General features: G+C 32.9%; 1 protein-coding gene across 1 annotated transcript in view; it reads left to right on the top strand.

Annotated features, from left to right (window-relative positions):
* The window catches only part of LOC136979922 (stAR-related lipid transfer protein 7, mitochondrial-like), a 40,031-nt gene extending 30,073 nt beyond the window's left edge, over positions 1–9,958 (top strand). The window contains exons 7-8 of the mRNA XM_067275968.1: positions 5,148–5,232; positions 9,321–9,958. Of these exons, the coding sequence (XP_067132069.1) occupies positions 5,148–5,232; positions 9,321–9,451 (216 nt within the window). The 3' untranslated portion in view covers positions 9,452–9,958. The remainder of the gene's footprint in view (positions 1–5,147; positions 5,233–9,320) is intronic.
* Positions 9,959–12,924: the final 2,966 nt, after the last annotated feature.

Below are 12,924 nucleotides of genomic sequence, written 5' to 3'. Positions count from 1 at the left end.
ATATATTAAAAGGTAACAGAAAGAAAATATTTTTGATCATTTAAGTTCAATGTGAGACAAATCATTCATATTAAAATGTAACTATAATAATACACATTTCTATTCTTAAAAGACTTATATACCATATAATTTTTAATCCAAAATGGTCATAGCCATCTGTTTTATTTGAGATGATTATCCAAGCTAATGTGGACTGATGACTGTATTTAATATTCAATTGATCTATAAAACAAATTTTTTTGTGAAATTTATAAGTATTTTCAATTTTAATCCATCAAAATACATTTAGAAAATAATATTACTAATAGATTTAAGATAATTATACAAAGTGTTCTCTTTTGTACCCAGTTAAATTTTAAAGTGATCTTTCCAGCACTGCACGAATATATGTATCAGGTCAGTCCATAAGTTCATGCGTATTTTTATCTACAAAAAAAGCAGCAAAAAATTTTAATTAAATTTTATTTTAATCTATAATGTATTCACCATTATTTTGTACAATTTCTTGCCATCTTGATGGTAGCTTTTTAATCCCGTCTTTGTAAAATGATTTTGGTTTTGAATTAAAATATTCAGAAATAGCCTTTTTTACATTGTTCTCATCCTCAAAAGTTTTTCCTTTTAAAAAATTCTGCAAACTGCGAAAAAGATGATAATCACTGGGAGCAATATCTGGCGAATATGGTGGATGAGGTAAAATTTCCCAGTTGTAGCTTTCAAGTTTCTGTACAGTTATTTTTGCAGCCTGTGGTCTGGCATTGTTATGCTGCAAGAGAACCTGCTTTCTGTTCACTAATGACGGTCAATTTTTTCTCAGTTTTTCATTTAAATGCTCTAATTGCTCACAATACATTTGAGCTGTAATTGTTTGATTAGGTTCTAACAGCTCAAAGTGAATTACACCTGACATATCCCACCAAACAGACAAAAGAATTTTTTTTGGATGCAACCTACCTTTTGCAGTTGGTTTTGGCTGCTTGTTGTGATCCATCCATTGTCTTTTTCTCGTCACATTATTATAGAGGATCCATTTTTCATCTCCAGTAACCAGCCTACCAAGAAAAGGTTCTAAAGCAATACGGGATAAAAGAGACATACAAATGTTTACACGTTGTTGTCGGTTAGCTATTGACTATTCATGTGGTATCCATTTTCCTAGCTTTGAAACTTTTCCGATTTGTTGTAGGTGTCTATGAACAGTTCCATGGGATGAATTTAAACGTTCCAATTTCATCAACTGTTAGAGATGGTTCTGCTTCAACTAGTGCAGAGAGAGCATCGTCATCAAAGTCAACGGGTCTTCCAGTACGAGCCTTATCCTCCACACTAAAATCATTGTTTCTAAATCTTTCAAACCACTTCTGCGCAGTCCTTGCACTAATTACAATTTGATTATGTACAGTATTTATTTTTTTGGCTGCATTTGTAGCATTCTCACCACTTAAAAATAAAAAGTATAAAACATGTCTTTTATATTTATCAGTTACTTCCATTTTAACGAAAATAAACAACTGAAATGTTTACAATTCTGAACAGTATTATATGAATGAGATCCAATTTAACACTTCAGTGTAAAAATTATCACATTAGACTGACATTTTTAACAGCAAAACAAGATTTTTCTCAAGGTCATAAAAATGGGCATGGATTTATGGACTGACTGATATATACTGCATTAGTAGATCCACTCCAACACTTATAGTAAAATAAATAAATTCATTCAAGAAGAAATTGCTTCACAGTTTACACACATTAAGTCAATACATAAATTTATCTGTCTACTAAGTGAAAGGATAACAGAGATTCTTTATATGTTTTGCTAAATCATCTTGTCTAAGTGTAAAGGATAAAAAGCAATGTTGCATAAATCAATTCAAAAACAGTTTTTGAATGTGTATCACAACAAAAATGAATACAGAGGCAACGTTGCTGAAAGTAATGTTATGGATGGCACATAACATACTTGGTATCACTGTCTTAAAGACATTTTATATTGTAACTGCAGCTTGTCAATAACATTACAATACATACACATATTACATTACATAGAATGATCGAAGTTTTCCATTATCTGTCACATTTGTTCCCAGGAAAAAAGCAAAATAGATAAATTGTGGAGGTGAAAAAGAAAATTTCATCATTTTTGAACAGCATGTTTTGTTTAGCAGCAGAAAATAAGTTGTTTCATTTGCATTGAAAATGTCATCCAGGCTTTTTAACATGTTGACTACCAACTACAATATAACTCATAGTTTGCGTTATTGCCTAGGACGCCAACCACGATTTATAGCGTAGTTTGTTTCCTTGCCATATTTGTGTAGCTATGATGAAATTTGTAGTATATCAGTGTAAATATGAATAGATAACCTCGGGCATGAATAGAACATTTGTTAATAAATGAACAGGAAATATAATCATAAAAAGTTTATTTAAAATCAAAAGCAAAAGAATTTTTATTGTTTGTGATAATTTTTAAAACAATCTTCCATGCAAAGGACTGGCTTCTCTGGACAGATTGGATGGAAATAACATGTTTCTCGGTGTTTTTTAGCTTTGGTACAAATTCGACATGGCTTTGTCATATGCTCTTTTTTTTTCGGTATGTGGGATACTCTGTAAATAATGAAGCTCTTGCAATCTAAATTTTTTTTGAAACTGTTTGAATTTCTTCTCCAATCAATGCCTCGACAAATGCTTCTCTAAATTTTATAAGTTTTATTTTAGAAGAAGTTGCTTGTACACATTGTGTGTATATATATATATATCTATATCTATAATATGTAATGCAACCTTTTTGGGCCATCTAATAGTCTTTCTTAGAGCTGTGTAGTACAATAGCATTTGATCTGATTGGTCAAGCACATTCTGTGATTGTACTCTCGAATTATATTCGGTTTCATCAAATGTTTTCCATTGTGATTGAACACCTCTATCATTTCAACAACATGCATGTTTGAAATGGTAAGGACTTCTCGTTTGTTTTTCCATTTACATACAGTAACAGGACCATTTCACTGCCAAATAAACGCCCTCTTTTTCAGTTTTTGATTTACCACATCTCTGGGATTTCCCTTTCTGTTATTTCACAGAGTTCCACTCACACAAGTTTTTCGTGTAGTCAGTAATTTTGTAAGAGTAACAGAATTATAAAAATTATCCATGTATATTGTATATCTCTTATCGAGATAGTAATTTAGGTCACACTACTGATGTTGTCTGTCAATCCCCTCAGATTTTCTGCTGTAAATTGTTATTTTCATAACAACACCATTGGATTCACATAGTTGATACAGTTTGACACTGTATTTTGCATTTTTGCCAGTACATAAAAAATAAAAAAACACAATCTTCTATGCCACAACAACATTGATTTGTCAATACACATATTTTTATCTGGCACATAATATTATTGAAATGATTTAGTATAGATTGTACCTTATATAATCTGTCGGAAGATAATAATAAGCTATCAACTAAGTAAAAATAACACAGTAACAATTGGAATTTATTTCGACTCATACATGATCACCAAAACATTACTGGAGTACAAACAAACTGTATAATTTAATGTTCTATTGAAGGAAAAGAACAAGGGCCCATTTGTAATACAAGTCCAATAAAAACTTTCATTTCTGCAGTGCTGATGTCTTTCCACTGTGATACCCTTTTAGATTTTTTTATTTCTTTGTTTTGCAATTTCTTGCTCAGCATACAAATTTGCTTGTTCAACCAGTAATGCAAAAAATTCTTCCTAAAAAAAATAATAAGTCCACCAGCATTTGCACTGTAAGATTTATCATATCCAATTTTAAACCAATATTTTCTTGGAAAATAAATAGTTCAGGATTTTGTTGATTTGATATGGTTGCTTGAGAAGTATCATGATTTCCTTCCGGTTCGAGAAAAGTCTCATCTCCAGGTTCAGAGACGACTTCATAATTACTATCCTCAGTTGAATCCTCAGAAGGTACATAATTGCTACTGTTGTTACCATCGTCATCAAAAATTTCGTCAGATTCTGAATCACTTAGATTAGTGTCAAGTGTAGTAATCAAGTTGTCTTCTCTTATCCATATTGGGGTATAAAACAACATACTCAAAAAAGACTTAAATGTGATGCACTTGACTCTAAATTTGTTAGAGATATGCATCTATATCTAATTTATTACTGACTTGAGTGTAGTAAAGCAACAGGTCAAATTGTGTCTGTGCACGAATTAACTTTAGTTTGGTTTTAGCAAAGAGCTTTCTGTTACATAAACCAACTAAGAGATAATTTAATTATATTATATTATTAAAAACTCTGATTATAGTACATAGTAATCATCAAAAAACATATAGAATGTGTTTTTTTTAGAAAAAGGTCTTACGAATTAAGTTGAGTTTTTATACTGGAATCCTGAAAATGTACTGTGGCAGTCAACGTGTTAACCATTTCATGCAATCTCACTACAAATTTATCCAGCTAACAGAATGAATTCAGTATTTTCTAATCATTGTCAGAATTGTTCAGCTTTTTCTCCAAGTAGTTTCTATCAGCAGGAATATTCTTGAACATTAAACTGTGTAAACTACTCCAACACATGGTTTTCAGTCTCTGAATACTCACACTTGCACTTTATTTTCTGTTCTATTTGATTCAGTTGTTAATAGAAGCTTTCAAAATCCTCTCTCTGTATATCTGAAAACCAAGGTGAGGTGAGTACTGAATGGAATGTCTAATTCAATACAAAAATGATGACATTTGATAACTATTATATTTTAATGTAAAATTTATGATATTGGTATTTGATTATCAGACAATTGGGAAATTTTGCAATGTAACAATTTTTTAAACCACACTATTAGACATTTATTTCAAGATAATACTTGTCAAATTATGTCCTAAAATAAGAATAAATTGTAATGTCCAACTTTCAAAGTTTATTTTTTATTGTATGACTAATAATGATTATTTGAAAAAGTTAAAGATCTAAATTAAATTGAGAGACTCAAATTTTGATTGTTTCTTTCATTTGGGCAACCATGTGTATTTTTAGCTGTATTTATCCTTCAATGCAATTTATGTTCTGCATATTATTATTATATATTATTTTACTCATTAATTATAATATAAGTTAATTTTTCTTGTTTTATTATACTTACAGAATGGCTTTGATTATATCTTGACTTACTTTGATGATCCACAAGCAGCATTTCCATCTCCTGCTTACAACTGGATGGCATCATCAGGTAAATTCATTTCATTGAATAATGACTCTCATTGACAAAAAAGTTAAATTTAGATAGCTAAGTGATGTTTTGCAGTAATTGGACAATTCTGTCTCAGACAGGCATGCAAATGATTACAGTTGTAGTGTGATTGTAGGCCAGAAAATGTCTACTCCAGTATCCTATGAAAAAGTTTGCAGAGGCTTACTGTTTTTCAGTGTGTCCACTGTTTGGACATCTTTGAATCCCAGTCATGTCTATACAATGGGAATTTTACAAAAGCTGCAGGGTGGCCATACTGACAGGGACAGCCTGACTTGGGGGTCGTTGATTTTGATCAAACTAGGTGAGGTTATAATGCATCCCCAACAACTGATATGTGCAAGCAATGAGGCACAATACTCAAAAATAAAAGAAAAAATTGAGGTTGAAAATTTCAAAACATTTAAAACCTTTAGAATTTCCATTATTTGTAGAGTGGCTGGTGGCTTGTCAGTTTCATAATTATGAAGTTGATGTTTCATATCTTGTTGATTTTAATTAATTTTACTTCATTGTTGGTATTTTTAAATTTATTATATTTATTTAAAAAATAGTTTTAAATATTCATTTATAGTACATATGGGATTTATAATTTATTTGGGAAGAGGATTAGATATAAACAAAATTATCATTACTCAAGGCAAATTTTGTTAATAAAGAAAACATTTTTATTAGCATTATTCAATCTGTTTGCTTTCCAGGAGCACAATTTTTTGGATGATAATTGTCATACAAGCTTGTGAAACAATAAACATTTCTGGAGTGTGCACATTGAGTAAATGCATACAAGATGATGATTTACATGTCACTGGAAAAACGAATTATTAATAATTTAAAACACATCATCATCAACTAATTTGGAGGAGAATCATTCATACTGTATCACATTCAAAAATATCAGAGCACTTAATGTTTGCAACTTCTGAATTGATTAACCACCCTAAGCTGCAATTAAGTCTAGATTTTGAAGGGTTTTTTCACAATATGTAAATTTTGTAATATTGTCGTTTAGTGATTCTTCTGCAGAACACATTTCTATGCTATTAATATTAGCATGAGATATCGAAGTCATCTTTTTATTCTTTAGAGAATGCAATTATAGATGCATTTAGGTTAAACAATGACTTTGTTACCAGAGTAAAGATTAGTTCACACTGAGTGAAAGCGAATGAGAAAAGTGAAAAACAAGTTTTATTCGCTTAGTGAAATTGACCCATACAACCAAAAGCAATTGCGAATTTTAAGCAGCCAATCATTTGCAAGCAAGCGAAAATGTCATCTCGAAAAACAAAATGGCTGCTTCTGATATTCTGTTGTTAACCACATTTGTTTATTTATTGAGAAACATAAGACAAAAAGAAAATGATGCTGGGTGAGAGAAATTAAAAATCTGTAATTACAACATTTACTCTATTGCGTGAGAAAGTTTCTGTAGCCATCTTGAAAACAACAATAACCACGTGACAACTAGTGGGAATATGATTGGTGCAAAATTTTTTTCCTTGCGAAAAAGCTCGATGGTTCCGAACTTCAAAGCGATTTGCCGGAAACAATGTCATGTCTGATATGTTATTTGCTCTGTTTTTCGCTTTTGCCAGCGAATCGCACTCAGTGTGAACTAAGCTTAACTGTACATGAATGTACAGAATGTACTGTAAATGAATATTATATTTATTCAAAAATTAGTTTATTATTGGTATTTTTAAATTTATTCAAAAGTAAAAATTAGTTTTGTATTAAAAAAATTACATAAAAATCAAGAAGATTTTTATGTAATTTTACATTCAGAAACACCAACCACCAACCTTATGTGAAACTGACAAGACTCCATTGAGCCACCAGCCACACTACAAATAATGGAAATTCTAAAAAGTTTTAAGTGTTTTGAAAATTTCAATTTTCTAAATAAATATTGTTAACAAGTTGATGTCAAAAGCAATTAAGAAATATTATTTGAAATAAATGGATTTTATTGTTTTATTATCCTGTTTATTGTACATTTGTAGGTTTCTAAAAATAAATCAATTTTCTGTCTGACAATACAATAAATTTAAAAGTAATTTTCACTTTATTCTTGGTACCATATAGTTTTATGGAAAAAAAATCGCATTGATACCACAGATTCAAAACACCAATTTTATAATTATGAAACCGGTGTGCTCCATCAAGCTACTGGCCACTCTAGAGGTTTTAAGAGCTGCCACAAACTAGCACTTTGCAAGAGCTAGTTTGTGGCAAGAGCTAGTTTGTAAGAGCACTTTGCAAGAGCTAGCAAATGTGCGCAGCACAACCGATGACGTCAAAGGCTCTGCCCTTTCTTTTTGCCCGCATGGCGATACAAGAGTACGCTCGCTGTTCACAGAATTCAACAGCGAGAGCAGTCATGCTAGCAAAAGAGCGGGAAAGATGGATGACTACATGAACATGCCACATGTCAAAAAAGAAATAATGTAATTTACATACATCGATAAAATTTTATGATTATACTATTTTCAATACTGAATGTATCAAATGTCTTATATATAGTTTTTGGCTAGTTAAGCCTAGCTAGGCTTAACTTGTAGACATGATTTTTCCCATGCTGTTTCAAAGTTTGGAACAAAAACTGAATGATTACAAGTATAGGTTATAGTAAAATCTTTGTTCTATAGCCAATCCACATCTATGGAATCCACGTCATGTGGACTACATTATGCGAGCAAACATTGTGTAGTTTGCGGCTGCTTCTTGCCCATGTAGCTTACCTAGCAAAAATAGCTCATAGCCTCATGTGAAAAAAGGGTGGAGCTTGGGAGCACGACCGAGTGTATGCTAGCTCCCACTTCCTGTAGTTTGCTGCGGCTCTAAGTGATTTACAATTTTCAACCTCAATTTTCTCCTTTAATTTTGAGTATTGCACCTTACTGCTTGGCATATGTCAGTTGTTGGGGTGCACTATAACCTCTCCGAGCTTGATTAAAATTGGTGACCCCAACCATCCTCTTGTGAGATGACTGAGTTGGTGTTGGGACCAGTGGATAAAGGAGACGTCAGGCCCTGGACCACCTAGACCAGGTTCCCAAAGTAGTTTATTATTTTTACCAAGGCATTTTCAGGGATTCATTAACAAATCATTTTCAGAGTCCAGGATGTTATAAGTAGGCACACCGTAAGATCTTTTATATGAAAACAATTATGGATTTATGCCAGATTTATTTATTTTTTTTACTAATACAGCTAATAAAGAGAGGGGTCAACAGTCAAAAGGTTTAGGGACCTCTGATCTAGATAAATCACACGAAGAAAAATGTCTGTAGTTCTTTATGGTTGGCTCATAATCAGTGCTGTCTTTGTCTAACACCAGAGAGAATTTTATTTAGTAAAGCACAAAGTACAGTACATTTCTAGTGTCACATAGAGCTTAACTGCAGTTGTACTATACAAGAAATTGAGGCACAAAATGTCAAACATTTTACTTGTGTTATAATTGTTCTAAACTAGAAAAAAAATAAACATACCATATATGATACACTGAAAGTCTACTTGTTTATGCAATCATTTTTAGTAATTTCAATTCTGTAAAAGAGGACTAGTAGTGATGCAAAGGACTTTCATGGCACAGCAGCATAATTAGGTAATACAATAACACAGAATTTCCTTTCATGGCAGCAGGGCTGCAAATAGGCTTTTTCCAGTGAAATGCTCAGCTACACACAGCTAGTGTTTCCCAGGAATGTCATTGTCAGCCTGCCCGGTCTCCAATGTGAAGAAGTTTGGCAAATTTGTTGCCCGTCTACAATTGCAAGGGAGTTGAAACACTTGTAGACAAATTCATTTTAAGATAGTATGGTGCCTGTATGTGTCCATGCCTAACTGTATCACTATGTGCATTCAGGCATGAGTAGGTCATTCAAGATGCTAATATATTGAAATCATGTATTAGTGTGAACATAAACAATGATGGTAATAAAATTTCACCAGTTTCCAATGCCTCCTGCTTGGTGTGTAAGAGTATAAAGACACTTAATTGAAAAATTATTAAATCTATTTCAATTTGAATATTATATTTTTCCTTAAAATTTATTTAGGAGTTCCTGACTTCGTTGAAAAACTGCATGCGGCAGCCCAAGAACTCTATCGTCATTCATGGTCTCATTCTGTGGTCGCCTCACCATCAAATACCTGTCCTTCTAATGGAATTCAGTATGCTTATGCTTAACTGAATCTGAAAAATACAAACCATACATCAATATGAAAATTTATCAAAAGGAATTTGAAATATTAAAAATAGGTTAGATGTACAGTACATGTTATTATTTTTATGAAAACTAGAATATGGAAAAATTCAATAAGAGAATTAAAAGTTTTCATTTTATATCTTTCGTTTTACTCCCATACCAATGTTTTACCATAAAATTTTTTAAATGTAGTCAATTTGTGCCATCTCCTTAGACATATAGCCTAGTAATTTATAATTTTATATTACCTGTAGTTTTCTTCTAAATGAAAACTGTTGGGCTTATTGTAAATCGCATAATGAATTTCTTACATAATCTTGAAAAGACAATTTTATTCTATGCCTGCCAAGATTTAAAAAAATGTTTTCATACTTGAATTTATAACAACAGCTTAGCAGTGGTCTATTATAGATGATAGTAAGATAGATAGTAGATATACTGTATCTATAATCTGAGAAAATGTTGACAATAAAAATATTTACTGAAAATATGTCGTTGCGTTTTAAATTATTTCCATAATAATTAGCAGTCAAATTTACTTGATTAATAAAATATATTAACGAATATACTCATTAAAAGCCAGGTAAACACGAGAGAATGGGGAAAAAATAGATAGATAGGCTTTAAAAGACGATTTTACTCGTTATCGTGAATATAAGTTCTAATAAATGCACTTTTAAAAAACGAAAATTTTCAAATAATTACGGGGAGAAATACCAAGTATTTCGTGTTTTTTAATGGAGCCAGAGCAGGGCCGTCGAGAGGTAGGGCGGGTTCCTTTTGTCTTTTTTTTTTTTTACTAAATGAAATACGTTAGAATGTTTCTTTATTAATAAAAAGGAGTCTTAAATTTATTTTCTGTTATTAAAAATAATATAGTAAAGCTTAGGAGCCTGGGTGGAAATCCCTTTTCGACGTCCCTAAGCACGGAATGCAAAAATTAAATTGAAAAAAAAGGAGAAATCCGCAAAAATTAAAAAGCAGAATGCAGTTCAAACAATGTAGCCACATATCATAAATTATATTTAATTCCGATAGTAAAAGAAAGGTTATATAAATTTGTTAATAAAGGATAATTTGTTCAAATTTTAAATGCTAAAGAAACTAATAAAGGGGCTCAGGGATTTCAATGATTAATATACAGGGTGTTTGTAATTAAAGTTCCAATTTGAAAATGGCCATAAAATGAGACCTACTGGACAGAATGTTATCAAACTTGGCAATAGTCATGTTAGCAATAGTTAAATTCCTCCTGATATGCTAAGAGCTACTGTTGAGAACACAGTAATGCGATTTAACTTGCTTTCAGAAAATAGTGGATGCCACATTGAACATGCTTTGTAACACGTTTTAGAAACGATTAAAAACTTTTTCACCGATGTCTTCATGTCTTATTTCGTTTAACAACATTGCACATAGCGCCATTCCCCGCTGGTGGTGAGTTTTTGAACTATTTTTTCGTGGGAAATAAAATCCCATGACTTCCTGTACACTATTGCCAAGTTTGATAACATTCTCTTCAATAGTTTTCATTTTATGGCCATTTCAAAGTTGAACTTTAATTATAAATGTGAGGTTTGCCGATAGGAGTGTAAGAAAGCATAGGCGGTCGAGCGGTCAGACGGTCTTGTGGGGGGGTGGACTGACTCACTGAGACTGGTTGGCCATCAAAAACCGTTTAATAAACATAGAAGTTTTCTTACAATTTACTCGTGTTCGAAGAGGTAAAACCACACAAAACGCGCGACTGACTGACCCCAAAAGAGTTCGTCCAAAGTTCGTGTTCAGGTGTCTGGTAGTTCGACGTGGACGACGAGAAGACGATAGGCCCCGGGGCGAATGGCACGTACTTCTCCTGCTTCACTCGAGGCGAACCGATGATCTAGAGATAGCTAGACAACCACATATCCACGATGCTTCCTCTGGGTTCGAAAGGGATCCTTGCCTTCTGATGTTTCGGGAGCACACACCACCAAGGGAGGAAACTCGCGCATCCAAGAACTCTTTAATGTCCTTGAAAACGGCGGTTTTATAATGTTTCTCCCCAAGTCGCCTCTCCATTGGTCTCTCATTGTCACCTGGTGCCAATTCGAAACCCGATGGAGGGCGCGGGAGAGGTCATCGTCGCGACAGAACTTGATTCCTTTCGCGGCGCGTGTTTCTCGAATTCGCCTCTTTCATTGTTTAAATACAGAAACAAAAAACTTTCATTAAACAATGGAAATCTCCAATTTCGTCCCCTTTTGTCGACCCCTGTTCGGGTCCTCACATAAACACCCTGTATATTGTAATGCTACCCTACTATAAATTAATAAAGCCACTGGGCGCGACTCGAGCATTCGCGAGAAAAACAAGTTTAAAAAAATTTTCTGTATTCGTTACAACGGCATTTCAAGAGTCTTCTTACAGAGTGGCCGTACACAGGACTATTACTGTCTGATCTCGAGCCGATTCTTCCCATAGACAATGTCAAGCGTGATATCGCTTCAGTTAAACCAATCGGCGGTTTTTCGCGTAATATGTCGGGCAACGTGTGAATTTTATTTTCTCTCTCTAATGGTAGAACGACTTTTCCGTTGTGTTAAATTTTTATAGCAAGCAATAACTGTAAAGAATCAGGCAATCAACAACTACTTTAGCCAACTTCCTCGTTTTCCAACACCAGAACATGAAGCTTCTATAACACACTATATAAAGGCAGTGACATGTTTAACAAATGACGAAGAAACCGAAAGTAACTTGCCACAACTAAGCGATCAATGGCTGATACTCATTGGTCAATACCCAAGTTGATTCTTTCTGTAGACAGATTGTAGAGGTGGGAAATACAGTTTTGCCTCTGGAACTGTTAAATCGCCTGGCTTCTGTGAGAAGCCCTGTGGTGGTTATTTTCGTGGCATTTTTCCTGAAATTTTTCAAAAAATTTAAGTTCTTCAATCTTTTCGAACTGCAAAAAATGCAATAAATAACATTTTTATTGCGCGCCGAGTTTACTCAGAAAAAAATTCCAAAAAGTGCTGGCTTCTAACAAGCTTCCACGCGACTATGCGCAGTAGTAAAAAATCGAAAAAAAAACGAGTTCGCGATAATCGCTATCGTCGACCGCGACCACCGCGAGCATCTTTTTCGCTATCAATTCTTTTCTCTCAACAATTTTATTTTTTTTCACTAAAAAGATTCATTTCATCCTGATTTTAAACCGAGATATCGAGATTTATTACTAAACTCAGCGATGTCTTATAATACTCTGCGAGAAATCGCGTTTGTCCGCGCGAGAAATAACAGCGACAAAAATTTTCAAAATTAATATCTTTAATACAAATTGCGCTAATTGTACATTTTTTTTGTCTTGCGTAAGAATTTCATATAGATATTGTTGCAAATGCATTTTTTGGTGAAATTTCGAGAATATTTTTAGTTATAAATAGAGGAATTTACGCATTTGACATCATGT

The sequence above is a fragment of the Centruroides vittatus genome, unplaced genomic scaffold (assembly GCF_030686945.1).
Source record: "Centruroides vittatus isolate TY-2023 unplaced genomic scaffold, ASM3068694v2 contig_651, whole genome shotgun sequence".
In the NCBI taxonomy this organism is placed as follows: Eukaryota; Metazoa; Arthropoda; class Arachnida; order Scorpiones; family Buthidae; genus Centruroides; species Centruroides vittatus.
This window is presented reverse-complemented; position numbering and strand designations above follow the sequence as displayed.